At 33.9% G+C, this 27828-nt stretch overlaps 4 protein-coding genes and 1 long non-coding RNA gene across 5 annotated transcripts; 2 read left to right on the top strand and 3 right to left on the bottom strand.

Moving 5' to 3' along the window:
- Positions 1 to 1367: 1367 nt before the first annotated feature.
- LOC123919257 (serine carboxypeptidase-like 27) lies at positions 1368 to 5304 on the bottom strand. Its single transcript, XM_045971332.1, has 9 exons — positions 4377 to 5304; positions 4169 to 4264; positions 3872 to 3964; positions 3681 to 3766; positions 3226 to 3486; positions 2994 to 3121; positions 2812 to 2907; positions 1971 to 2076; positions 1368 to 1846 (listed from the first exon to the last, which is right to left on the bottom strand). Exons 1-9 carry the CDS (start codon positions 4744 to 4746, stop codon positions 1703 to 1705), a joined length of 1380 nt encoding a protein of 459 aa, XP_045827288.1. The 5' UTR covers positions 4747 to 5304; the 3' UTR covers positions 1368 to 1702.
- An 11612-nt stretch (positions 5305 to 16916) lies between these two features.
- On the top strand, positions 16917 to 20230 carry LOC123919152 (pentatricopeptide repeat-containing protein At2g16880-like). Its single transcript, XM_045971324.1, has 2 exons — positions 16917 to 19656; positions 20101 to 20230. The coding sequence occupies exon 1, from the start codon at positions 17346 to 17348 to the stop codon at positions 19632 to 19634; it is 2289 nt and encodes a 762-aa protein (XP_045827280.1). The 5' UTR covers positions 16917 to 17345; the 3' UTR covers positions 19635 to 19656; positions 20101 to 20230.
- Positions 20231 to 20597: 367 nt separating this feature from the next.
- LOC123919246 lies at positions 20598 to 21260 on the top strand. Its single transcript, XR_006813159.1, has 3 exons — positions 20598 to 20682; positions 20764 to 20841; positions 20970 to 21260. It is a non-coding gene; the product is annotated as an uncharacterized LOC123919246 (long non-coding RNA).
- Positions 21261 to 21326: 66 nt separating this feature from the next.
- Positions 21327 to 25328, bottom strand: LOC123919214. Its single transcript, XM_045971330.1, has 4 exons — positions 25214 to 25328; positions 24423 to 24630; positions 21693 to 22035; positions 21327 to 21606 (listed from the first exon to the last, which is right to left on the bottom strand). Exons 1-4 carry the CDS (start codon positions 25299 to 25301, stop codon positions 21541 to 21543), a joined length of 705 nt encoding a protein of 234 aa, XP_045827286.1. The 5' UTR covers positions 25302 to 25328; the 3' UTR covers positions 21327 to 21540.
- Positions 25328 to 27828, bottom strand: LOC123919230. Its single transcript, XM_045971331.1, has 3 exons — positions 27440 to 27828; positions 25902 to 26235; positions 25328 to 25741 (listed from the first exon to the last, which is right to left on the bottom strand). The coding sequence occupies exons 1-3, from the start codon at positions 27682 to 27684 to the stop codon at positions 25676 to 25678; spliced, it is 645 nt and encodes a 214-aa protein (XP_045827287.1). The 5' UTR covers positions 27685 to 27828; the 3' UTR covers positions 25328 to 25675.

Here is a 27828-nt window from a genome sequence, read left to right as displayed (position 1 = left end):
CAATTATTGTGACTGATCTAATTATCTCTTTTCTGATGATGGATTAAGGACTAAGTTGTCTTTTTTTTTTCCTCAATGGCTAAAAGTTGCTTTTATTGTCTTGAGGAACCAAATTGGTTCTCATTGATTTTCTCAGAAGAACAAAAATAATCTTAACTCAACAAGTAATGTTACCAAGTACAGATTGCTTGACACATATGGTTGTACATCCCATTCACACATGTTGTGATTTGACTTTAAGTCTGAGATTCTCTCATTGATTAGGTTATACGTAAATTTCATCCTAAACTTTCAATGTGGTTGATAGTTTTCCTAACCTTGCATGTGGTGTGTGCTTCATATCTAAATATTTTCTTATGAGAAGGGAAGTAATGTTACTAACATGCTCTTTTACTCGAACCAAATATTTTCCTGTTGAACCATGAGCTGTTGGAGAAGGATTTGTAGTATCCTGATTCGAAGATGTGAGATCAGCAGCTGGTCTGCAGTCTATTTAGTAAAGAGGATGCTGAAAGCTGATGCAGTGCTACAAACACCATTGATCCCTGCAGTTCAAGAAGATGAATCATATCGTGGCCAGATCCTAAAGCACGGTTTTCACTCAAAAGCGCATATTATTTGGGCATACATAACATGATTGATAGCTCTGAGTTTAAGGTCAGTGGTGATTGGCCTACTGTTTGGAAGTTGGAATTGCCAGCAACGATTATGAATTTTGTCTGGCGAAGGTTGACGAATTGCCTTCTTACAAGGTCTCGGCTGCGACAAAAAGGTGTGGAATGCTCAATGTCGTGGCTTTGTTCTGGGACCTAATAGAACCTGTTATCCTTGTTGCAAATGACTGAGATTTTTTTACTTCAGGTTTGCAGCCTCCTTATTGCACAACCAGTGTAGCAATTTGTGTCTGCTGTTATGGAGTTGTTGGCATAGCAGGAATGTCCACTTGTGGGAAATTGTTGAGGAAAATTGCACCAGTTAGCAGCTGCGTTTTTGCAGCAGTGGCGCACAACCAATGACAGGTCTCTGTGCAGCAGCCAAGGTAGGAGCAAGCAAATAATATGTTAGTAATGGGTTTTGTATGTTATCCGGTTTTTCTTCTTGCAAAAATCAAATTAAGTCTCACAGTTTTTCTCAATTACTAAAATTGATCTTCACTCTTGTTTAATCCCTTCCATACACTTTATACTATTATACGTTCTCAAAAGGGGTCTTATAAGTAATAATTTTCATTTCTATGCAAATTTTAATTATAAGGCAGAAAGACAAATCTATAAAACATGAAAAGAACAAATTCAGGAGCTATGTCAATGTGTGAAGTAATATCACATTAAAAGAAAGGTGAGCACTAATGATTGGCATTCAGAAGCTAAATTCAAAGTTTGAACTTTTCATTTATGAGAACAGTTTTCTACACAAGATATCACATTAATCTTGCATATTGAATATTATATACTAAAGAATAACACTTTTCATAAAAATAATCACAATTTCAATAACAAATAAAAATAGAAGAGCTACCACTGCTATTGGTACATTTATCGAATTAAATTTCCAGGCAGAGAGGCAAGATGGAACTCATGAGAAATGCATTCCTTATTCTGTCTCGGCCTGTTCCATGTATATGAATATTGAAGGTATTCTTAAGAATGTAGGGTACTTTTTTGGTTCTATACTTGAAGTGAAAAAGAACAAATGCTTCCCATTAGCTTGATGGCATGTACTTGTTCTCCAAGAATGATCTAAAAAGAATAAATGCTTCGCGAGGCTTATGAAGAGGAACCTCGTGTCCTGCACCTCTTACTGTAACCAATGTGAGCCCTTTATAAACTTGACTCCATCCACCAACCTTCACACAAGAACAAATTATATCAGTTAACAGCCTAACACTGACAGATAATGAGATGATAGAAAAATCACAACAGATAGTGTCTGTTGAGAAGTTGTTATTCATAGAAGTTAGCACTACTAACCTTGCCACTGTCATACCAAGGGTACCAGTTGATGATGGTTGGAAGCTTCAAGGCATCAATAGAGTATCGAGTTGCGGCGACGGGAACTACAGCATCGGTGTCTCCACTGCAGCCAAAATATGAAGTTTAAGAAGGGTTCCAATTCTAGATTACAGAATAGGATTTAATTTGTATCCACCGTCAGTGTAAAAGGAATTTATATGTGCATCTAATCACATTTCAGCATGTAGATATCTGTCGAGATGATTTAGAAACTAATCTAACAAAGTAACATTATAATGTGATTTGATTGGAGGTATGTGTGAAAAAAGTTGTAAGTTGTCGGTGCATAGTAATTAATCTGCGCAGTACACATTGAAGAGCAATTTTGTTGAGCCTCAATAATGTCAATGAGCATTTATAGAAATATGATATGGATGAGATTGTTGAATTGAAAAGATGTTAAGAAACACACAAATGATTAAAAGGAACAAAGATATTACTTTATTTTGGCACACTGGTTGAAAAGTTGAAATAAAGATAAGTATATTATTTAAGAATTAAGAATAAACACAACAAAAGTAATGGGATTTGACTCTTTTAAAGTAAGCAATTCACATTAGAGGACAATGTAAGACATGTCAATCAAATCAACCAATAGGTGATATCACATGCACCATGGATGTATTAATTAAAAGTTGAATTATTGTCTAGAGTGAATTTTCTCTTTAGAGGAGTCAAAAAGAAAATACTGCATCCCATCTTAAATATAAGCAAAAAGATACATGTGAATTAGGACCGAATACATATACCTTTTTGTTTATATTTAAGATTAGAGGAAGTAGCTAGTTAAGGTTGGTACCTGAATACCCATATCTTTAGACCGGCATTAATAAGTTCTCGATATATAGGAAGCATAGACAGTGGAGAATCAGTCCAATAATTCCCAACAACATCACTGTCAAGGGGAAAAAAAAACATCTTTTAAACCCAAATTCTTATAGAATTATAGACCTCAATAGAACATCTTAAATATTAATATACCTGCATGTCTTCCATATATATGGAATACCAGTTACATTGGCATGAAGTGCCTTTTGAACTTCCGGACGATTGTAATACAAATCAGAATACCTTTCGGTACACGGATCATACGCTCTAGACATCCATGGCTGTGTCATTTTAGAAGATCAAAAGGAGTTAAAAACAATCGAATGCATTCGCAAAATAGTTTATAGTTTAAACCATTCAATGAGCTGATAGCATCTAGGCTTACATAACGACCGTTCAAGCTGCGTCCGAGCGATCCGGTATTGTTACAAGGCAGTGTATAAATGCTATATGGGTCAATGTTTCCTTGCTCAGCAACTGCAAGTCTAGTAGCCTGCATACATTGCACTGATGGATGCTGAGATGATCCAAAGTCACATGCAATTCTTAGATTCCTATATGTTGAATCTGAAATCAAACCATGTGTCCACCAGTACTCAAATGTCCCAACATAATCATGATAATCATCAGTAACACCATTTCCAACCTGTGCCACCAATCACAGAATATACATGATTAGCATAAGGTAGTTGTGTCGTCACTGTCTTGTGATAACTGATATGCATAGAGGATTTTTCGCAGTTCGGTTCGCTTCAGTTTTCTTCTTGAACCGAATCATGAACGATCCTAGTCTTGTCTATGTTAACATAAAAGATTAAAGCGTGAACCTAACAGTCTTACCAGAAATCCCTTAAAATTGATATCTGGATTATTGATTCCTTTATTTCTCCGGTAAACAAGCTGAGCCAACTGAGGAACATAATGACCTGAAAACCATTTAATTTAATTTTTAAGAAATTGAATGATTCTTGTATAAACCACTCCATTGATAAGTGAAAAACTGATAATTCAATTATCAAATATAGATTCACCTGCATAACTTTCCCCAGCAATGTAGAATTCTCTATGCTTATACTGAGGAAATCTTTCAAACCAATTAACTAGAAAAATATATGCATCCTCAGCTGCACATTCAGAAAACTCAGATCTTAGATACATATTAACAAGTCAAATCTTACTGCCAAAACAAAACAAAAACTAAGTAGCACTGACACAACACCGACATATGCGGTTAAATTCAATTCAATTATTCAATTTTCTCAAATTATTACCAGTGTGAACATGTCAGTGTCATGTGTCGGTGCTTCATAGTTACAAACTTACATTACCTGTTTTTTTGTCACCAAATGTATACAGATCTGTTGATTTATTACAATAAGAAAAACCAACACCAGCAGGAGAATCAAGGAACAATAAATTTGCCACTGCAACATCCAAATTAATAGTAAAAATTACTAAACCAAAAAGGCTGAGAAAGTGGTTATTTTTTTAACGAATCGAAACGACAAAGTTCTGAATCTCATAGAATTAACTTACAATTATTCCAAGCATAAGGATTCAAGAAAAGTGTTTTGCCATCAGACTTAATATGAAAAGGACCAATTTCTTCAGAAGCACCATAAGCAATGGAAGAACAACCAGGACCACCATTAAGCCATAAAACTAGTGGCCTAGAATTAGGTCCACGATTCAGTGGTGCTTCAATCAACCAATAAAACAATGCTCTTTCACTCTTTTCATTCACAGTCACATAACCTGAATACTGTTCAAATTCAACATTCATATTTGGTTGTCCTGGTAACCAACCAATCTTGTCTCTCTTTTGATCTTCTATGTTAAAAGCCAATGAAATTCCAACACAAACAATTGATAAAAACAAAACAACATAGAATATAGAATAACCCATTATTCTATCAATAAATTGTTTTGCAAAAACCAAAACAAAAATGCATATGAATGAGAGAACCAATGGAATTTATTGAAGTACTATAAAGAAACAAAGACAAATCAAAAAACACACATACCAATACAAGGTTTTTTTTTCACATAAAACTAAAAGATCTAAACTTGAATCTAATCTAAAGAAACTATGAAAGAGGGTAAGAGAGAGAGTGTTTGTGTGTGTGAGGAAGTGAGAGACATAAATGTTTGGTATTTATAAACATAAACATGTAAATACAAATGTTAGTTGTTATGATGAGTTGTTACCAAATTAGAACAATGAATTTAGTCTTTGAAAACAATGATGAATGCTTTGAATTTTGTTTTTGTTGTTTTTGGATTGAATGTTGCATATTATGCATTGAATATTAGTAGGCAAGTTGACTGAGGTATTGAGTGGTGCACATGGGATTTATCAAAGTTTTTCCATCGGTAGATAGATCTTTTTATTTTTGTGACTATATTAGTAATAAATATTATTACTATTGAGGTATCAAATTGTGATTGTGTCATCATCATGGTCAATGCTAGTTTATGCAGTTGCAACCACATATAATATGACTAATTTACATCAACAATTCATATGTGAAAGTGACACAAATAACACACATCTATGACTATGAGTAAAAACAAAATCATAAATGTTTTTTAAGTAGATCCCATTGTGGTGTTTCACTGTGGTCCGACCGGTGACGGTTGAAGTTGTGGTCACAGACTCGTGGTGATAGTTGGCGGTGGTTAGATTGACGAGTAGAGTGGATGAAGTGGTGATAAATTAGTGTTAACCTTCCAATTCGTACGAGAACGTGACTTTAGTAATTTAGAGCCCGCAAGGTAATTAAAATTTAGTAAGAAATTGTTTCGGTTTCGTCAATTTTATATGTAGTCAATCTGCAGTCATTAAATCAGAGTCATCCGATCAACATCAAACAGCTCATATTTTAACTTTATTTTAATATTCTAAAATATAAATTTTTTTACCTTAAATTAAAAACCATCCAATTTTAATCGGACGGGTCGATCTCAATGCCAGCATGTAGTCACCGGTGACAATTGCACCTAATCGGATCCAAATAAAGGGGATATTTTTGGAATATCCATATGTTGCATGATTTCTCCACAAAAAATGTCACAGTTTTCAAATTTGATTGGTTGGCTTACTTAGCCTGTTGATAGTTGACTATACTCCATTTTTCAACTTTGTAGGCCACCGTGTTTGCAAGGTTTTTATTAACCTTTTGATGTTTGATGAGATTTGAGGAAAATTTTTTTTTTTACCCCAACATTTATCATTTTACTCCAACATAATTTAAAATATTCCCATCATACCCCTTCAAATACTGTTCCGGTAAGTTTTTGTTTTGCTTGTATGTTAATTTTACGGAACACTTTTTCAAGTGTTCTGGTATGCAAATTTTTATTAGAATCATTCTTGTTTTTACCGAAACAAAGTGTTCCGGTTTGTATTACTTTTACCGGAACAATTTTTGGAATCATACTTGTATTACCGGAACACTTTTCACGTGACTCCTTTGACATCCTCAAGCTTTCAAAACAACATCAACATCATCACCCTTCATCACTACACAACCACCAATAATTCCACCACCACTACAATTGCAGGGTTGTAACCGAGAAGACAAAAAATCTGGAATTCCCAGCGTGAGTGTTCAATAGTAGTGGTGCATACATGGTTGCTACGAAATCAATATTTGAAAGTCTTTTGATAGTAGTACCCATCGACAAGTACGTCAGTATCAAATCTTTGGTTGCTATTCATGAATTTTGATACCATTTAATTCAATAAACAAGGCAACACCGCAACACCAATTTATTAAATCCAAATCCGCTATCTCTGTGATACCAATTCATGAATTTTCACTTCCCACTCCCTTCACCCATTTCCAATTTCTTCCCTCAATTTAACTCTGGATCATCGCTAAGCACGCGCCTTGATTGGAGAGAGACACCCAGATCTCAAGTTTGGAAGGTGGTGCTTCTTGGTTTCAACAACAAAGATGTGTTGGTTTAACTTTCAAGAGGAAAATGATACTGCAAATTATTGTTAAGAGTAGTAATTTCATGAGCAGGTTTAAGATTTCTGAATATGGTAACCTTCAATAGTTTGGACTAATAAGATTAATGGGGTTCGTTGTTACTGTTCTTAAAATTGCATTTTCAATTTTCCAGATTTGTAGTTTAGCCACGGTTAAATCGTGGCTAATCTCCTGGAATTCTTTTTTTTTTTTTTTAGTTTTCCGGTTTAAAACTCATTTTGGTTAGGAATTGTAATCTTCCGGAAAACTTTATCTAAGTATTCCGATTTGAAATTTGGCTATCATAAATTTTTTGTGTGGAAAAAAAATGTAGGGGTGAAGTCAAATGATTAAAAAGGGTAGAGTTGGAAGGAAAAATTATTTGTTGGGGTAAAGGTATAATTGTTGGGGTAGGAAAAAAAATTTTCAGATTTGAGACACAGTATTAAAAATTTATGACAACCCTTGTAGAGAGAAAATGACAAATATAAATGGTAAAGAATCAAATAAAATTGATTGTTAGTATTGATTGTTGATGAAAAAAATACAATGTTCGGATGTGATGGAGAGTGAGAGACATATTTTTGGGAAATGTCTTTTGCTATCACAATAAGATTTTTAACTGGTTCGGCTTTACCTCGGTGGTGTCTTGTGATCTTTTTGCGGTGTTACAATCGTTTTGTTTTGGCAATACAAATGGAAAGCGACTCAATGGGCTCTTTTTAGTGTGACATGCAGTTGTGTGGTCCTTTTGGAGAGTAAGAAATTATTCAATTTTTTCATCTAAAGTGGTGGAAATTGACGAAGTTTTTGAAGGAATTAGGATGATTTCTTGGAAGTGGTTAACGGCGAGAAAAAATTGAGGAAAAGACTGCAATATTGTATCTTTGGATAGGATTTGATTTCTTTTACCGTATGATTGTCAACTAGTGTTACTTTTGGTGTTTGGGTCAAGTACCCCTTGTACTAAGGGTCTGTTTGGCAAGCCAAAAAACTAGCTTTTAGCTTTTGTCTTATGGCTTATAAGCTAAAATACATGTTTGGTAACAGTCTTTTCAGAAAGAGCTTTTAGCTTATTTTACTGACTTATAGCTTCTTTTTCAGAAGCTATTTCAAGTAGCTTCTGAGCTTATAGCTTCTAGCTTTTCATTTTTTTTCCTCTTTTACCCTTATTATTTTAATTAAAATCCATATTTACCCTTTATAATTTATTATCATTAGAATTTAAAATAAAATAACTAAATGCATGTTTTAACGTTGCTTCTTTTAAAATCACATGTATATAGTATGTTTTAACGTTGCCTTATTATCTATTTTCAAATATGAAGGCTAAAACATATTATTTTTTTTATCAATTCATAGGTACGTACCTTACTATAATTCTTTTTTGAAACAACGTACCTTACTATAATTAACCATTATACTATATAGTAAATATATTTTGTTGTTATTTTTTGTTGTTATTTTTTCATAAAGTATATCAACTGAAAGGAAAATAAATTTTTTTAAAAAAATTCAGCATATAAATATTAGTTTAATAATAATATTTGAAAGATATATTTATTGAATTAATAAACTTAAAATATTGTAAAAAATAAAATAAAATAAACTTAAAATATTAAATTCTAAGTATCTTAAATAGTATTAATTTGATAAAAAAATAATTTATTGAATTAAAGATGTCCTTTTATGTCATTTTACATTTATCAGTCAGTTGAACCGCTAATTTTACCAAACACTTCAATCAGCTTATCAGCTAGAAGCTATCAGCCATCAGTCATCAGCTATCAGCTATCAGCCATAAACTATCAGCTAGCTTATCAGTCATCAGCTATTTTTGCCAAACAGAGTCTTAATCCTGACTTGTGGGTATAGTACAATTTGTACTTTTATCCAATCTATAAATTTTGTTGTTCAAAAAAAAAAAAAATTGTATCAAACTTAAACACCGAACCTTTATTTCTTAACTCCTTTTCACTATTTGAGTTACCCACCCCACTCTCTATGGTGGAAAAATTTTAAGGGTCTTGCTAACTTGTTAGGCATATGTTCAGATTTTAAAAGTAGTATTTTTGCATTGAAAAATACAGTATAACATTTTAACATTTGAAAAGTTGAATGCACAATTTTTAATAATAAAATTTTTATACCGAGTTTTTTATCATGTGCCCTTAAGGCACATATTAACATTTGCCAAAATTTAATCATACGTAAATTAATTATGTTAAAATTGATATTGACTAAAATTGAGTTAAAGGTAAATTGATTTATATTTGGATAAATTTATATAGCAGTGAGGCGTAAGGCGTGTCTATATACTTTTTGGGAGCATACAACTCATTGTAAGGTGTAAGACGTGCCTAAATACTTTTGGGGAGCATGCAGTTCGTTGTAATGAGCTTTCAGACTTCAAATACAAGCACGACCTGGTCAGATATGTGTTATTTTTATATTTTTAGGCTGCGGGAATTTCTGTGAATAAAGAGGCACCAATGAACTTCTTGACTGACTCGCAAGAAGGGAAATCGACGTTTTGCTCAACGCATGTTATAGTGTATGGATGGGTGATAGGGAAACATGCTTGTGTAGGCTTGACTGAAGTTTTCCCACTTATAATACCGGTGGTTGGGGGTTTTACTGTGAAACGAATAACCCTCAAAGCTACTTCAAGCAAAATGGTCAAACATGAGAAAGCGTGTTTTGACAATCAATATGTTTTTATACCATTTATTTTTGACATTTTTGGCTTTCTAGCATCAGAGGTTGTAGACCTTCTGAAAATAGCTCAAAGGGTCATGCATAACACAATGGTGTGTAATCTAGGTCTATGTGTGTAGTTTTTCGAATGTTTGGGTTTTACTATATAGAAAGATTTAGCGGCGTAACTTGTTATTTGTGTGTAATTATCTTTTACACACACACACACACACACACACACATATATATATATATATATATATATATATATATATATATATATATATATATATATATATATATTATTTTGATTAAAAAAATTGAGTTGAACAATAAATTTAAATGTAAAAATCAACTATAAAAGCAGAAACTATATATAAATTAAATTCAAAAGTAAAATAAAAATAATAAATAAAAAAATATTTTACATTGACCGAACATAATTTTTTGAACAAGCACAAATGAATTATATTAACATCAAAAGAAAGTCTTGCCTAGCACAAGACGTGTCAGACAAAACCGCAGAGTTTTACAGTTCGCAGTAGTACATTGAATCAAAAGTTTAGTCGATGCCCAAGCATACAAACGGGCTCGACCACCACATGTGGCTGTTTGTGCCTAGATGGACATTTTTATGAAAACTGCATAAACTCAAAAATAAATCAATCCAAACTGTCCCCAAATTTATGAAACCTCATAAGAATAAATTATTAAAATAGCCAAATAAAATAAAAGGGGGTTTTATTCAAACTTACCATCCTATCACCTGCTGAATTTTAGGACCAAATTCTTCAACCTGAAATAAGATAAATCACAATCATTATTTGAATTTTAAAAAAAAAAAGAAAAGGATATTTATAATGAAAAGAAAAAGAAAAAGAAAGAATAACCTCAGTTGGGGTAAGAGAGATATGAGCAGTTTTTGCCAAATGAGAAACATTTGGAGGTTGAAGAGAACAACAATTTGTCGTTTTTGAAGACAACCTTCGAAACTGTAACAACTTGTGTTGGATTTTTGGATTCCACAATGTTGTTAATGGTGTTCCTCTAAAGTACAATACTTTGCTACTCATCTTTACAAAACCCTTATCTCACTCAACAATTTAGTCCTTTATTGGCAAAAAATTAATCCTTTATTGGCAAAAAATTTAAATTTTCAATTTAGTCCCTCAACAATTTCATAATTCTCGTACATATCCTTCTATAAATAGAATAATTTTCTTTTCTTTTTTTTTAAAAAATCTTTTTTACTTCCTGTTTTTGCAAAAGCACGCAGAGAAACTTCATCATCATGTCGCGGCAGAGATCCAAAAGATTCGACCTTCCTCCCGCTCTAGTGGTACCTAAAATCTACGATTCATCAATTTTGTTTCTTCTTAATTCATAATCATTGTTGGAACAAAGTTCACATTGATGTGTGAATTGAAAATAAAATTGAGTCTCATATCGGGTACTAGAACATACTAGTGTGTTGTAGCATACTAATATGTAATTTGAGGAAATAAATAAATTAAGTTTCACATCGGTTACAAACATTATTTATTTATTTATTATTCATTATTCAAGGATATAATTATGTTAGAACTGTAACCGAAAATATTAAAAACTATGCTCCTTATGAGTGTGAAAATAAAATAAAAGGAGCTTGCATCGACAGAAATATGAGAAAAAAACAATCACATAGTGTGAATTCAAAGCATCTCATGATCATCATATTTCAAACTCATTACAAGAAGGTTTTGAAGCTATTGCGGGAACAACAAAACACTTTGCATCTGTGGCAGTAAGTTTGACTGCATTTATATAAATATTCTTGTTGTTTTTCAATTTAATATTTAACATTTAGCTTAATGGGAATTCACTTGTTACATGCAATGGTGTTTACTTGACAAATTTCGTGATGCCAATAATCTATTTGGATACGTCATAAATTCCCTAAACTTGTTGCTAATTGATATAAGATCACTTGTTAATTTTTGATTTTATCAATTGATGGTTTTCTTCGTCAATTTGATTATATAACTGCTTTTACGGTTCATATATCCGTGCACTGTGACTAATGAATGAAGAATATAGGTTATATTAGTCATGTTATGGTGTTTTTGATAAAGGATGATTTTGAGAGTTACTTCATTCTAAATTATGTTTTGAATATAATGGACTTTCTTCGTAGATTTTAAGTTTGATATGTCTATATTGAACTTGTTCTATTGTCTTGTTAGACTTTTAATTCTAATAAAATTACTTGTGTATATTAGAATATTTTATAAGTTGAAGCTTTGAATAAAAGAGAAACCTTATTACTGTTAATTTGGTTTAAGAGTGATAAAAGTATCACTAGTTCCTTCAAATAAAGAATGGTTTTAGTATCATTATCCCTTTGATTTGAGAATGGTTTTAGTACCATATTGGAATGGCCTTAGTGTCATTATATTGATTGATATTGTAATATCATCAATACATGTGGTATTGTAGTACCACATGTGGTATTGTAGTACCACATGTGGTATCGTAGTACCGTTGATTCATAGATTGAGGTTGTAGCATCAATCTGAGTGGTATTGTAGTACCACTGAATCACCGATGAAACATAGAACGATGTTGTAGCATCAATTCGAGTGGTATTGTAGTACCATTCAAGAAGGTGTATTCTTTGACCGATTTCTACCGTGCAGTAGCATATCGGTATACAGTTGTAACTGAGTTGTTTTATCCTGGGGACGGCGTGGCTGATAGTCTGCTTGCACGATTTTGGGCAGTGCCACGAAACGTCTTAAAGAGAGCGACCTAGTCCGCGACTCAACCCAGTAATCTCTTCGGTGGCTGTAAAAAATTTTTTTAACTGTTTTTAAATCCCGAAAACAACAATTTTAAGACGTTTCGTTCTGCCATGACTACCGAAGAAATTACTGGTTCATATTATTATGTCGCTGACTATGGCAAACCATTTTGGTTTAAAGGGAATCACTTCAAACATTAGCAACAAAATAAATCATATTTTTAGAACAATAAAAGAGTTGCTAACGTGTTGAAGGATTATATTTCAATTGTATTTGAAACAATTGAACAAGTTTAAAAATGATAAAAAGTCTAAAGAAGATGCACTTGAAAGTCTGATAACTTGTCTCTTTTGAAAGAAAAAGTTGTAAAGCAAGATCAGAAAAATAACGAAGTGCTTGTTGTCTTGAACAACAACACTAGAAACAGAAAAAGATACTCATCACTTTTGTTGATGAATGTTGAGATTATTTTTCATAAATCTTATGAAAAATAAAAGTGATAAATGATGTTCTTGACATGTTTCAATTCTTTGGAATTGAAATGGAAAATTAGTTCAATAAGAAAGTCAAGTAACTTCATTTTGTTAAGACACAAAATATGATTCCCACATTTTTTAATGAGAATGAAATTACACATGAAACAACTACAACTTACTCTTTTGAGATGAACGGTAAAGCGAAAAAAAAATTATAAAAATAAAAAAAATAAAGAACCTTATACCGAGCTAGTTGTTACAGTCATGTTTAATTTCGGCATTGTATCTCATTAGTGGGGGAATTCAATTAACTGGTTGGTTTTGTGCTAAATAGAGTGCCTAAGTGCAAGAACAAAATTCACTTATGAAATTTTGTAGAAAAGACAATTTAACTTGTCTTATTTTTTGAACTTGGAGTAATTTGACGTAGGTTCAAATTCTCAACTCCAAGAGAGTTTAACTCACTAGTAGAGCCTATGAATGTGTATTTGTTGATACACAATTAACATCAAAGCTTATAGGTTGTTGCCTAAATGCTAAAATGGTCACAGAATCAAAAAATGATTTCTATGAAAATGAATTTCTCTTTAAAATTGAGAAATAGTGGGGGCTCTAGTGGGGGCATTGTACCTGGTCACATTCCAATGATCAGAAGTTGTAATGAGAACATCGAACAAGATGTAATAGAACCTCGAAGAGGTAAGATAGCAAAAGTTGCTAAAAAGTATAAACTTGTTACATGGTTTATAGATTAGAAAATGATCCAACGAACCTCCAATAAACTGTCTTTCTTGGATGCTGATTTATGGTTGTAGCCGTAAATGATGAGATAGATTCTCTATGTTGATTTATGGTGGTAGCCGTAAATAATGAGATGAATTATCTATTGTCTAATAAGACTTGACATTTAGTAGACTTGCCTCATGAGTACAAATTGAATGATTATAAATAAATTTTAGAAATGAAAACAAATATATATCTTTTCAACATGTTTTCTCCAATTACAAGAATAATATCCATAAGGCCAAATGGATGTTATAACTACTTTTCTAAATAGTGAATTGGAAGAAGAATTTTTTATGGAACAACCTAAATATTTTTTTTAACTCATGGGCATGAAAACTAAAGTCGATAAGTTGGATAAGACTTTGTAGAGTCTTAAACAAGCCATATGAAATGACATGAAAAGTTTGACAATTTGATGATTGTCAAATGAATTTCGAAGTAAATGTAATCTTGGATATTGAGATTATTGATCCATGAATGCAAATTTCCTTAAATCAATCTCACTATGATGAGAAAGTTTTAAAGAAATATATTTACGGAAGCAAATTTGTTTGTGCATACTATACGATCATAGTGTAAAAACTATGGAAGAACACTGGTGAAAGTGTAAGACAATCAGAATATGAAAGCATATATATGTTGCCGCATTTGATATGTCACTGATTGTACTTGACCCGACGTTGCATATGTCGTAGCATTGCATATGTTGTGGTACTGTGTGTGCCGGTTTGTTAGTAAACCGAAGAACTAGCATTGATATGCTATTGAGAGATTCATGAGATAAAAATGACCATGAATCTCATATCATATTATTATTAGAGATTTTCTGATATTCTTGAAGGATACAATGATGTAGATTGGAATACATTATTATATGATTCCAAAACAATTAGTGACTATATATTTGGAATATATAGTAGAGAAATTGTATCTTGGAAATCAGAGAAACATACTATATTGGCTTAATCCAATATGAAGTCTGAAATGATACCATTAGCCACAGCTAGTGAAGAAGCAAGTTGGTTGCTTGCAATTTGAGATTCCTTTATGGAATAATCTATGCCAGATGTGTTGATCCGTTGCGATAGTACCGCGGCTATTGCATAAATTGAGAACCGTTATTATAATGGTAAAAGACGTCGAATAAAAAGAAAGCACAACACAGTAAGATAGTTAGTCTCTAAAGGTGTTGTAAGAATGGGTCATGATCACACTAATGAAAAATTTAGCAGATCCTTTGACGAAAGGAATAGCTAAAGAGGAAGTCCATTATACATCTGGAAAGATGGGACTAATGCCTAAATGAATTTCTCATGATGGAAACCCAACCTAAATGACTGGAGATCCCAAGAAATAGGTTCAATGGGTAATAACAAGTTGTGAGGAGTTAAAGATGATCATGCAAGTAAAAATAAGAAAAGCATGATTCCTGAAAGCGAAAGGATGAGATAATAAAACTCTTAATGAGATCTATACTTTGTATGAGAGGAGTACCGAGCTTCAGGAGTACTCTTGATAGACTCACCTATATGAATGTGGAACTAAGGCCGGTTCCTATGGAATTTAGAGGCGAATTCCTAGAGCGTTCATGAAACTGGGATACACGTGCAGGGCCATTAAAGCACGGGCTATAAAGATACACCTTAAGAAAAGGTTGTGTGCGGGTTTGAGAAAAATCCGAGATAGAGTTCAAGACAAGTGTCACTCTTACTAAATCGGGCTCTTACTTGCTATGTAAAGGTTCAAGTCATAGACACCTTTGCTTATGCACAATCTTTTAGAAGCGTCCTACGATATTTTGGAATTTTCTTTTAAATTCAAGTGGGGGATTGTTGGAACAAAGTTCACATTGATGTGTGAATTGAAAATAAAATTGAGTCTCATATCGGGTACTAGAACATACTAGTGTGTTGTAGCATACTAATATGTAATTTGAGGAAATAAATAAATTAAGTTTCACATCGGTTACAAACATTATTTATTTATTTATTATTCATTATTCAAGGATATAATTATGTTAGAACTGTAACCGAAAATATTAAAAACTATGCTCCTTATGAGTGTGAAAATAAAATAAAAGGAGCTTGCATCGACAGAAATATGAGAAAAAAAACAATCACATAGTGTGAATTCAAAGCATCTCATGATCATCATATTTCAAACTCATTACAAGAAGGTTTTGAAGCTATTGCGGGAACAACAAAACACTTTGCATCTGTGGCAGTAAGTTTGACTGCATTTATATAAATATTCTTGTTGTTTTTCAATTTAATATTTAACATTTAGCTTAATGGGAATTCACTTGTTACATGCAATGGTGTTTACTTGACAAATTTCGTGATGCCAATAATCTATTTGGATACGTCATAAATTCCCTAAACTTGTTGCTAATTGATATAAGATCACTTGTTAATTTTTGATTTTATCAATTGATGGTTTTCTTCGTCAATTTGATTATATAACTGCTTTTACGGTTCATATATCCGTGCACTGTGACTAATGAATGAAGAATATAGGTTATATTAGTCATGTTATGGTGTTTTTGATAAAGGATGATTTTGAGAGTTACTTCATTCTAAATTATGTTTTGAATATAATGGACTTTCTTCGTAGATTTTAAGTTTGATATGTCTATATTGAACTTGTTCTATTGTCTTGTTAGACTTTTAATTCTAATAAAATTACTTGTGTATATTAGAATATTTTATAAGTTGAAGCTTTGAATAAAAGAGAAACCTTATTACTGTTAATTTGGTTTAAGAGTGATAAAAGTATCACTAGTTCCTTCAAATAAAGAATGGTTTTAGTATCATTATCCCTTTGATTTGAGAATGGTTTTAGTACCATATTGGAATGGCCTTAGTGTCATTATATTGATTGATATTGTAATATCATCAATACATGTGGTATTGTAGTACCACATGTGGTATTGTAGTACCACATGTGGTATCGTAGTACCGTTGATTCATAGATTGAGGTTGTAGCATCAATCTGAGTGGTATTGTAGTACCACTGAATCACCGATGAAACATAGAACGATGTTGTAGCATCAATTCGAGTGGTATTGTAGTACCATTCAAGAAGGTGTATTCTTTGACCGATTTCTACCGTGCAGTAGCATATCGGTATACAGTTGTAACTGAGTTGTTTTATCCTGGGGACGGCGTGGCTGATAGTCTGCTTGCACGATTTTGGGCAGTGCCACGAAACGTCTTAAAGAGAGCGACCTAGTCCGCGACTCAACCCAGTAATCTCTTCGGTGGCTGTAAAAATTTTTTTTAACTGTTTTTAAATCCCGAAAACAACAATCATAAATAAAAATTACTCGTTTTTAATTAAAATATGTTTTTTAATTTTTGTTTTGGCTGTAATGGTTTTTTTTTGTGACATTTAATGTTGTATTGACTTTTTTTGAGGCATTGCATGTTTTTGTTTCTGGGTTTTTTTGGGTGAGGTTTTTTATGAAATATGGTTGTGGTTTCTTGTTCGATCTGTGGGCGGGGAACCTTGTTGAATAGCGTTGGTGAATTTAGCTCTACGAACCCTAATTTTGGTGTGAAAAGGGATCTGGTTGATTTTTTTGGTGGCGGTGGTGTAGTTTCATTCTCTCTCTCTAACTTCTTTTGTTCCTTATCATCTCACTTTCTCGCTCTTTCTTCCCCCATACAGATTTTCCACCAGCCAACAGAATACGCGAGAAATTTTTCACAGTTTTGAGGCGCAAACACACTCTTCGTAGCTTCTTCTTATTCAATTCAATACTTCATCGGCGAATAAGAGTGGAAGAAGATGATGAACCCAAACATCGGCACCGATGGTAAAGAACAGAAACTAATCCAAACCATAACAACAATGCTATTAACCAATCACAATAATCCACAACAACCTAATCTTCAACCTTTCATCCCTCACTTCACTCTCCCAATCATAATCTCAATCCTTTCATTCAAACCACTTCATTCTCATCCCAAAACCCTAATTTCATTCTTCAAATGGTTCCAATCAAACGCACCTTCATCTCTCTCTCATTCCCCTAAACCACTTCTCACTCTCCTCCCTCCACTCCTCTCTCGCCGTCAATTTGCAGCCGCTAAATCCCTCCTTCTTGATTTCATCACTTCCGATCACCCTCGTCATACTCTCCATCACCATCTCATTCGTGCCGATCATTCTGTCCCGAAACCACTTCTTGATACTTCAGTATCTGCTTATGTTCACTCTCAACAGCCTGAACTTGCTTATCAGATTTTCAACAAAATGAAACGCCTTCATTTTCGACCGAATTTGCTTACTTGTAATACTCTGCTCAATGCTCTTGTTAGGTCTAATTCTTCTCATTCTGTTAATTTATCAAGACAGGTTTTTAAGGATGCAGTTAAGCTTGGTGTTCAACCTAATATTAATACTTTTAATATTTTGATTTATGGTTATTGTTCTGATAATAAATTTGATGAAGCGTTTCGGTTGATTGATCAAATGGGGGAATATGGTTGTTGTCCTGATAATGTTACTTATAATACTGTTTTGAATGTTTTGTGTAAGAGAAGTCAGTTGAGTAAAGTTAGGGATTTGTTGCATCAAATGAAGAGTAGTGGTCTTGTTCCTAATAGGAATACTTTTAATATTTTGGTTCATGGGTATTGTAAGATGAAATTGTTGAAAGAAGCTGCTGAGGTTATTGAATTGATGACTGCGAGTGATATGTTACCTGATGTTTGGACTTATAATACTATGGTTAGAGGTTTGTGTGATGAGGGTAAGATTGATGAGGCTGTTAAGCTTAGAATTGAGATGGAGAATTTGGGATTGGTTCCTGATGTTGTTACTTATAATACTTTGATTGATGGGTGTTTTGAGCATCGGGGTTGTGATGCGGCATTTAAGTTGGTAGATGAAATGAAGTTGAGGGGAGTCAAGGAGAATGCTGTGACTCATAATATAATGATTAAGTGGTATTGTAAGGAAGGTAAGATTAATGAGGCGAGCATTGCAATGGTGAAGATGGCGGAAAGTGGGTTTCCTCCGGATTGTTTTACTTATAACACGATGATTAATGGTTATTGTAAAGCTGGAAAAATGGGAGATGCTTTTAAGATGATGGATGAGATGGGAAGGAAGGGTTTGAAAACAGATACTTTTACTCTTAACACCATATTGCACACTTTGTGCTTGGAGAAGAAGCTAGATGATGCATACGATCTGATCCTAAATGCAAGGAGGCGAGGTTATATTCTTGATGAGGTAACTTACGGAACTCTAATCATGGGGTATTTCAAGGATGAACAAGCAGATAGGGCAATGAAGCTTTGGGGTGAGATGAAGGAAAAAGGGATTCTTCCCACTATTGTCACTTATAACACTGTAATCAGAGGGCTGTGTCTGTCTGGGAAAACTGATCAAGCTGTAGATAAATTGAACGAGCTTTTAGAGAAGGGTTTGGTCCCCGATGAAGCTACTAGTAACATAATTATTCATGGTTACTGCTGGGAGGGAGTGGTAGAGAAAGCATTTCAGTTCCATAACAAAATGGTAGAACACTCTTTGAAACCAGATATTTTCACATGTAATATTCTTCTCCGAGGACTTTGCAGAGAGGGTATGTTGGAGAAAGGTCTTACCCTATTTAACGCATGGGTCTCTAAAGGGAAGCCCCTTGACACTGTTACCTATAACATTATAATATCCTCGTATTGCAAAGAAGGCAGACTTGATGATGCTTTTGACCTTGCGACTGAAATGGAGGGGAAAAATTTAGAGCCTGACCGGTATACCTACAATGCTATTGTGAGTGGGCTTATTAATGCTGGTAGAACCGAGGAAGCAGAGAAATGGGTGTCGGAACTTGCAGAGAAAGGGAAAGATGTGAAAACTCCAGACATTTCTCCAGAGGTTGGTACAAGTGATATGATGTACTCAGAGCAAATAAGTAGTTTGTGTACTCAGAGGAAGTACAAAGAAGCAATGAAACTGTTTCAACAGGCAGAGCAGAAAGGAGTCAGTTTAAGTAAATATACATATATAAAGCTAATGGATGGACTTTTAAAGAGGCGAAAAAGCATATCAAAGGCTGCCAGATAAGATTGACTTAATAATTTTCTCGGTATGTATTGGGCATTTGGATTTATGCTGTCCATAATGTTGTATCGTCGTGATGTAAAGACAATGTTGTGACAGGACTAATGATGTCATGCAAGTTTTCCTTTTCCAATATAATATATAGTTAGCTTTTTTTTCTCAGCTATGTTGACTATATAGTCTTTTGCCTCCATATGCATTTGTGATATTTTGTTGGTTTCTAAAATTAACTATCATTATTATTTATTAGGACTTCTTGTGCATGTTCGGAGTTTAAAACTTTGTATAAATAGAGATTCTAATGGATATCTCACCAGCATTCACTTGAAATTGAAATTTGTTGATTTAGTTCCTAATTGAAATTTATTGAAATCCTTGTTTTTTATTAATTTGATGTCTTTGACCTGTAATTCTGTGCATGTTTCAACAAGGTTTCAAACTAAGCAATTGCTCATTTCTTGCATGATAGGTATTTATCTTTAGGTAATTTGAGGGATGCAAACATACTAGTGGACGAGATAAAGGCGCAAACTCAAACTGGTGATGTTGACTTTCCAAAGACAGACTTGATGCAGTTCATCAATTATCTTTTGCAAACGTGAGTTGACTATATTTCTCAATCGTTAAATTGATTAACCCGTGTTCTAATGAATAGGAAACGGACATTTTTCTCCTGTATTTCATCTATTACCGGATACAATACAAGAACTTTCCTTCACTGATATAGGGAAGTGCTTCAATTGTGTTAGAAATATATGACTCTGTTCCTTAGAGTGCAAGAAAATAATCAAAATCTGTCATAAGGAACGGAGACATAAACCATTAATAAACCACTCAATACAAATTAAAAAGCTAAGTGCTCATCATAGTTTGTTACCGAGAATGAGCAAGAGTGAGAGCAGCTCAATATATAACGCCCCATCGCGCACTCAACACCTTTTTAATTATATTTTTTCTTTGATGCAGGATGGAGAGAGACGCTTTTCCCCTTTTTAATATGTTGAGATCAAATTTCAAGCCATGTATTGAGAGGGAACCTGCCTTCAATGAGGTCAGCTACCTTACCATTCCAAGTTGTATGCTTTATTTTCCTCGTTGTTAGACGATATTTGACATGTAAACTGTGATTTAGTTGCTAGACGATATTGCGGAGAAGTTTTATGGCGTACAGCGAAGGAATCCTATGGGGATGTTTGGAGATATATTCAAGGTAAGGCTATTCAGTATTGATACTTCTCAATTGTTTAATTTTAGCCACATCTTGGCTCTTGCAAAAACATATGCTTTTGAATGCACAAAAACTCATAATTAAGATTCTTTGTTACTGTTATTATGCAGATGATGGGGGCTGAGTAGTGACATTCATGATCAGAGACTCTACTGCTTGATCATCAACTTCTACAGAAGATTCCAATAATTATAGCACCTTTTTTCATATATAGAGCGTATTCATGTCGCGAACAAAATCTCTGTAATTTATTGATAATGTTTATTTTGATGAATATGTAATGATTTGTAAATGCTAGTTTCACAATTTTGAAAAGTCTTCTGTCTCAAAATTACTAGATTATGAATGTTACTGACAAAAGAGGTTCATAATGCCATCAAATCATTTAACTTATTTTCCAAGTATTGACATTCATGTATGTTTTATGTATCTCATTCAAGATTTCGTTTTGAACATCTAGAAAAATGTAAATAAAAAGTGATATATTTAGCTCTCTTTTTACAAAGAAATGTTAACATAACACTGTCACATGAAGACATTACATCACATCTTTGACTAATGGCATAGGCATCAGCATCAAACGAAGCACATGAGTAAATTTCCAGTAATTATGTATTCTGTCATTTATTGTACACAATGTGCAGATTCAGTTGAAATGCTGGAAACTACATAAAGCTCAAATTACTCCTCAATTGAAAAAGCCACTCCATTGTTCTTCTTAAAGTTGTGTGTGGTAAAATCATTTGCCTGTACACAGAATAAAAAAACATATATAAACCACATTCAGGTCTCAATATAAATAGCAATGCAAATGATTCGGGTGCAAAACTTACATTTGTATTGGTGAGTTCTAGATTGTAAAAGTCCATCGCGTCGGTTGTAAATAGAGGACCGGCATGCCATGTCCCACGGCTAAGCTTAAGAAACTTGGGACCTGAAACCTTGAAAACTTGGACATCCTCAATGGCAGGAGGCACATAAAAATGACCACTGCGTGACTTCACAATCGTCTTGCCTGAGTCATCCTTGATTTCATTTGAATCAACAACAGATGGCTTAGCCACTCCAAGATACCAAACATTACCACCAACGGCGCCGAGGCACTGAGTCACATTTGCATGATGTGCGATACTAGAAAACTTAAGTGGACAATTTTGAAGATGCATAATATATAACCTACAAAACACAAATTAATTTCAATAAGTTATGGCATATGTTGGAGGATTTGGAGCTCAATGTCAAACTGAATTGAATGAAGAATCTTTTTTTTTTTTTATTACAAAGAAGGCTAAAGCCCGGAAGAAAGAAAACTACAAAATAACAGCAAGCATCACTTAAAGAATAACTATGTCTAGCTAACGCATCCGCCAATTGATTAGCTTCCCGGTAAGTGTGTTTCACAATCACTTCCCAATCAAGCTCCATCATTCTACAAATTTTATCAACAAGAGCCTTCCCACATAGTATTTTATTCTTTTTGTGGGTAATATCATTAACAATTCCGATAGAATCCACATGCACCTCAACTTTATTAAAATTCATCCGTTTAGCCAACTTGAGACCTTCAGGCAAGCCCCGTAACTCTGCAATATATACATCCCCTCTACCAATAAGTTTTGAGAAACCTATTAACCATTCTCCTTCACTCCCCCTAATGACTCCACTACATCCAATAACTCCATCTCTACAAGCTCCATCAATGTTCAAGCATACCCATCCTACACTAGGTGGTTTCCAACTTACATGAATTGTTCCTGTGTTTGTTTCCCAGGCTGCATAGCCTTACCAGCTAGAGTATAACAAGGAAGCTTCTGCCTAACAAATTCAGTTTGCTTCATAGGGCGCATAAAATCTTCATCATATTTTTCCTTATTCCTCTAACTCCAAGCAAGATGACAAGCCATTTCCCAAAAATTACTCCACCCTCCATGTGAACTTGTTCCTCCTTTGCAAGAAATACTAATAGTAATCCAATCTTCTAAGTTGCTAGTGAAAAATTGATGTCGCATAGCAGTATCTACAGCGCTTATCCACAAAGGTCGAATAAGAGTGCAGTCACGCAAAACATGTAGAATTGTCTCCAGACAGTCGCAGCGATCAGATCCTAGCCCCATGCGATGCTTCCGTTCATTTGTCAACAATCTACCATGTTTAACAAGCCATACAAACGCTCGCACACGCTCCGGCACCTTCAATCTCCAAATCGTTGCCCAAACACCATCAGTCTCATCGCCAAAACCACATATTGCATGATACATGTCCGAGATAGAAAATATCCCCATAGCATTCTCTTTGCAAATTTGTGTATCAGCACCATTACTATCATGAGGAGGTAGTAGTAATGCTGCAATTTTTTCCATGATATCATTTGGCAACCATGTATCAAGTAACTGCCAATTCCACAGCCCATCATCATCCACAATATCAATTAATTTCTCATCTCTCAACTGAGTCGGGATTTGGAGATTACAGTTCACTAGACGCAGCCCTTCCTCTATCCACGCATCGTTGCAAAACTCAATGCTTCGACCATTTCCAACAACGATCCACCAGCTATGCGCTTGAAGATAAGGCCAAAGATTGACAATATTCTTCCATAAATGTGAATCAGATGATTTAGCAACAACCTCACCATTAGCAACGTCACGCTTATATTTTCTCCGCAAAACTTCACACCAAAAATCATTTGACCTAGCTTCAGTAAACAAGCTTTGTTCATCACATTCAATCTTCTCAGTCCTAACCCTCCAATGCTTTTTGGCCTTGTTACCATATCCCATCCGACAGCATGTTATCTTTTATTTTGGGCTGTGTCTCCCCATATAAACATGCGTTGAATTCGATGGATTTCATCAATACAAGCCTTAGGAATAAGGTTTGTCATCATAGGATAAACCAGAATAGCTTCCAAAACGCTCTTAGCTAATGTCACCCTCCCAGCAAAGGATAATTGATTGGCTTTCCAATGCATAAGCTTAGCATTAACTTGATCAATCACATAATCAAAATCCTTCTTCTTTAGTTTCTCTATATCCTGACATTCTAACAACTAACAAGCTTATCTCTCTTCCTTCTAAATTGAGTTGATGGAATTATGTATTTTGTCAAAGGTAAACGTTTTTCAGAAAGAGCTTATAGCTTATTTTACTAGATTATAGCTTATTTTTCAAACGCTATTTCAAGTAGCTTATAGCTTATTATTTTTTCTTCCAATTTTACCACTATCATCTTACTTGAAATAAATTAAATATTAATTAAACATATTTTTTTTATGTCATTTCATACCTATAAGCTAGTTCAACCGCTAATTTTACAAAACACTACAAATTCAATCAGCTAGTTTATTCGCTATAAGCTAAAAAAAGCTAGCTTATAAGCTATTATCTATCCGCTACAAGCTAGCTTATCAACTATCCGCTATTTTTTTACCAAAAAGAGCCTAACTTTGTGCACTTAATATCAAGATAATACAACCCAGATAGTGTACTGTACGATTAACAGTTAAGTGAGCTGCATAAAGTAAGATACAAATGGCCAATTCCAAAAACAGAAAATGAAGGCACCTGGGAATTCCTTGAGTGAGGTCAAGTTGAGCATCATGGGGACCAAACCTCTGATCGTCTGGTGAAGGCTCGATGACCTGACCATAGTCTTTGAAAGATGACGGAGTTGCTTCGATTGGCTTCAAAGTCACCACTTTCAGGCTCTCCATTTCCGATTCAGATAATGCTATATCATACTTTGCTGCTTTCTTTCTTATTTTATTTTTTCCTTTACATTATTGCCATTAAAATAATTAATAATTATTTGATTTTATATTAACTTCAGTTTGGCACAATTTACATAGAAACAACAACACATATAATATAATTGGTAGGTAGAGAGAATTCTGTTCGATCCTCCGCAACTGTGCAACTGTGATCAAAGTATGTTGGAATCACTTGATGTTAAAATTGACGGAAATGACCAATGTGAGAAACGAATGTGTCTTTAAGGGACTAATCCAGACTTTTTTTTCTTTAAGGGATTATTATGAAAACTAACATGTCTTTTAAGGGATGAATAGATTACTATAAATAAACAAAACTAAAAGCACCATAAGAAAATTCCTGTAAGAGGCCTAATATCACGAATATAGTGTATACAGTGGCAATTTTATGTCTTGGAGAAGCTCCAACGCATTCGTGAAAAATAATGGCAATCTTATGCAACATGAGAAGTGGGTGCAACAGTACCACATGAGCTACTTTAATTTATTTTTAAATCTCATTCTCACTAGCATTCACTCACTTCAGTACTCTACTAGTGAAGGAGGAAATTGTCTTTTACGTAGAAGGTAATTCTTTGAACTCACTTTTCAAAAGTTGTGTTTTATCGGTATTTTTGGCAGCGGCAACAGTCTTTCTGCTCGTCCCTTTTTCAATTTCAACTAACTCCACCATAATCGATTGATAACTAGCAACAAAAATATATTAAAGTTAGAATAACATTGATTGATTTGTTAATATGAGATTACATTGAAATTACTACAATTTTGTTCATGGTCATATGGAAATTGCTCGTGCAGTAGGCTAGGAAGGTAAAGTTTAATGTAGTAACTCATGTAGTCCTCATGCTTGGTACATAATGCAGTAAATGGCATTGCTTCAACTTTCACCTTTCATCTTTCACAGGTTGTAAGTATGATTAACTAATCTTTGATCAACCTTGGAGCTGTGTCCAATTGCTTCAACTTTTGTATATACAATAATCTGTCATTTGATGACACATAATAAGCAGAATCACTCGAAACGCTGGAAACTACATAAAGCTCAAATTACTCATTGATCGAAAAAACCACTCCGTTTTCTTTGTCAAAGTTGTGTGTGGTATGATCAACCTCCTGTACGAATAACAAACCGTATATAAATACATACAACATGCACTAAGCTATAAAAAAAAGATGAGTATAATTCCCATGTCCTATTATAAAGAGCATTGCAAATGAATTCAGGTGCATGTAAGTTGTAAAACTTCATTGAAAGGGAAAAGGAAAAACTTACATTTGTATTGCTCAGCTCAAGATTGTAAAAGTCCATTGTATCAGACTTAAATAGAGGACCAGCATGCCATGTCCCTCGATTAAGCTTGAGATATTTAGAACCTGCAATCTTGAAAACTTGGACATCCTCAATGGCAGGAGGTGCATAAAAATGACCGCTGCGTGACTGCACCACTGTCTCGTCCTTGATTCCGTTTGAATCAACAATGGATGGCTTAGCCACTCCAAGATACCAAACATTACCACCAATGGACCCAAGGCACTGAGTCACACTTGCATGATGTGTGATATTAGAAAACTTAAGTGGGCGATTTTCAAGATGCATAATATAGAACCTACCAAACACACATTAATACCAATAAGTTGGAGGACTTAGAGCTCAATGTCAAACTGAATTAAAGAATCTAATACCAGCTAAATTAAAGAATATGCAGAGAAAACACATTTTGAAGTGTCTTTTGCAAATTTCTTTCTTCGACGGATTCCAATATTTCGCTTCTCAAATTTGATATATAGTTGTTTGCTGGGTTAATGCCAGGATAATATCATAGGATACAAATACTATATAACTCAAATGTATCCATAACAACAATAGGAAACCAAAAAAGATGCAACTTTGCGCACTTAATCTCAAGATAATACAACCCAGACAACAACGATTCATCTCTGTGAATTAAACCAATGATTGCAACTAAAAGTGGAACTGAAAATTTGACCCCAAATTCAAGCTTTACATTTTACTTACAATAATTAATGGTGATTTTGCATTTGGAATTTTGAATTCATATTTTACTAGTGTGTTTGGATTAGCTTCAAGACCCATTCTTGCATACCAATATAACGTTTGCTGTGATATTTCAAAGCCACAAACTGCAGCTTCATACAATGTGAAGTATTTCCAATGGAAATGAGAAATTTCCAAACATACACCTACTGCATAATATTGTGATCATTAGATTCTACTAGTTGGAATTATGTGCAGATTCATCATTTTTGTGATATGAATTCTTAAGGATTAACACAGAAATTCAGAGATATGCACATGATAAGCATTAAACTTTATTATCTTCATAATCAATTACATAATCAGTTGCATATAGAAAATATAAGTAGTAGACACAACAATACATGACAAAACAACACAACACAAAATTTAAGGTATTAAACAAATTTTGTATGTTTGGTTATTTTGGTATTTTACACAAATTGTACAAGGACAAAAAATTATTTCGTGATTCAGTGGAGTCCAAGAATTTTAGTTTCTGTCCAGTCCCTTGACCCCAGTTTGTCCAATCCTAAGAACACAATACAACGTTGTCTTTTCTAGTTCCTTAACTTTTATCATATCAAACGAACACAACTGAAGTGAACACAAATGACCAATCCAAAAAACAGAAAGTGAAAAATCTCTGAAAATTAGCATATAGAATTTAGAAAGATACATGTGGAGTTGACAAGAAGCAAAAGGGTGTTTGATAAAAAAGCTGAAAACATTGATAAGATGATAAAAATTGAAGCTTGAAAATAAAAGCACCTCACCTGGGAATTCCTTGAGTGAGGTCAAGTTGATCATCATGGGGACCAAACCTCTGATCGTCTGGTGAAGGCTCGATGACCTGACCGTAGTCTTTGAAGGTAGACGGAGTTGCTTCGATTGGCTTCACCGTCACCACCTTCACGCTCTCCATTTGCGATCGGATTATTGTTCTATCACAGTTCTGTCGGAGCTTGAATGAAAATTTAGGGACGCTACAAAATTGCAATGTAGAAACAAGTTTAATCATAACAATTCAATGATCAAGAGAATTATCCTCTTCCTTTATCTCAACCACACCACAGGGAAGAAAAGATAGCGATCAGGCACCCTGCCTGTCAATTTACCTCAACCACCGGATCAATCCTATGTTTCATAAGACACCGCGTGTTAT

The sequence above is a fragment of the Trifolium pratense genome, linkage group LG1, assembly GCF_020283565.1.
Source record: "Trifolium pratense cultivar HEN17-A07 linkage group LG1, ARS_RC_1.1, whole genome shotgun sequence".
Lineage (NCBI taxonomy): Eukaryota > Viridiplantae > Streptophyta > Magnoliopsida > Fabales > Fabaceae > Trifolium > Trifolium pratense.
The sequence above is the reverse complement of the archived record's forward strand: the minus strand, read 5'-3'. Positions and strand labels throughout refer to the sequence as shown.

Bases quoted from the DNA above. Each gene is read 5' to 3' on its own strand.
- LOC123919257 (XM_045971332.1), bottom strand. From the start codon at position 4,746: ATGGGTTATTCTATATTCTATGTTGTTTTGTTTTTATCAATTGTTTGT. The intron at 3,965-4,168 runs GTAATGTAAGTT...CTGAATGTGCAG, and splicing joins ATTTGGTGACAAAAAAACAG to CTGAGGATGCATATATTTTT. The intron at 2,908-2,993 runs GTATATTAATAT...TCCCCTTGACAG, and splicing joins TATATATGGAAGACATGCAG to TGATGTTGTTGGGAATTATT.
- LOC123919152 (XM_045971324.1), top strand. From the start codon at position 17,346: ATGATGAACCCAAACATCGGCACCGATGGTAAAGAACAGAAACTAATC.
- LOC123919214 (XM_045971330.1), bottom strand. From the start codon at position 25,301: ATGGTGGAGTTAGTTGAAATTGAAAAAGGGACGAGCAGAAAGACTGTT. The intron at 24,631-25,213 runs GTGAGTTCAAAG...AATAATGTAAAG, and splicing joins TAAAACACAACTTTTGAAAA to GAAAAAATAAAATAAGAAAG. The intron at 21,607-21,692 runs GTAAGTTTTGCA...TTCTGTGTACAG, and splicing joins TAGAACTCACCAATACAAAT to GCAAATGATTTTACCACACA.
- LOC123919230 (XM_045971331.1), bottom strand. From the start codon at position 27,684: ATGATTAAACTTGTTTCTACATTGCAATTTTGTAGCGTCCCTAAATTT. The intron at 26,236-27,439 runs GTGAGGTGCTTT...TGTGTTTGGTAG, and splicing joins CTCACTCAAGGAATTCCCAG to GTTCTATATTATGCATCTTG. The intron at 25,742-25,901 runs GTAAGTTTTTCC...TTATTCGTACAG, and splicing joins TTGAGCTGAGCAATACAAAT to GAGGTTGATCATACCACACA.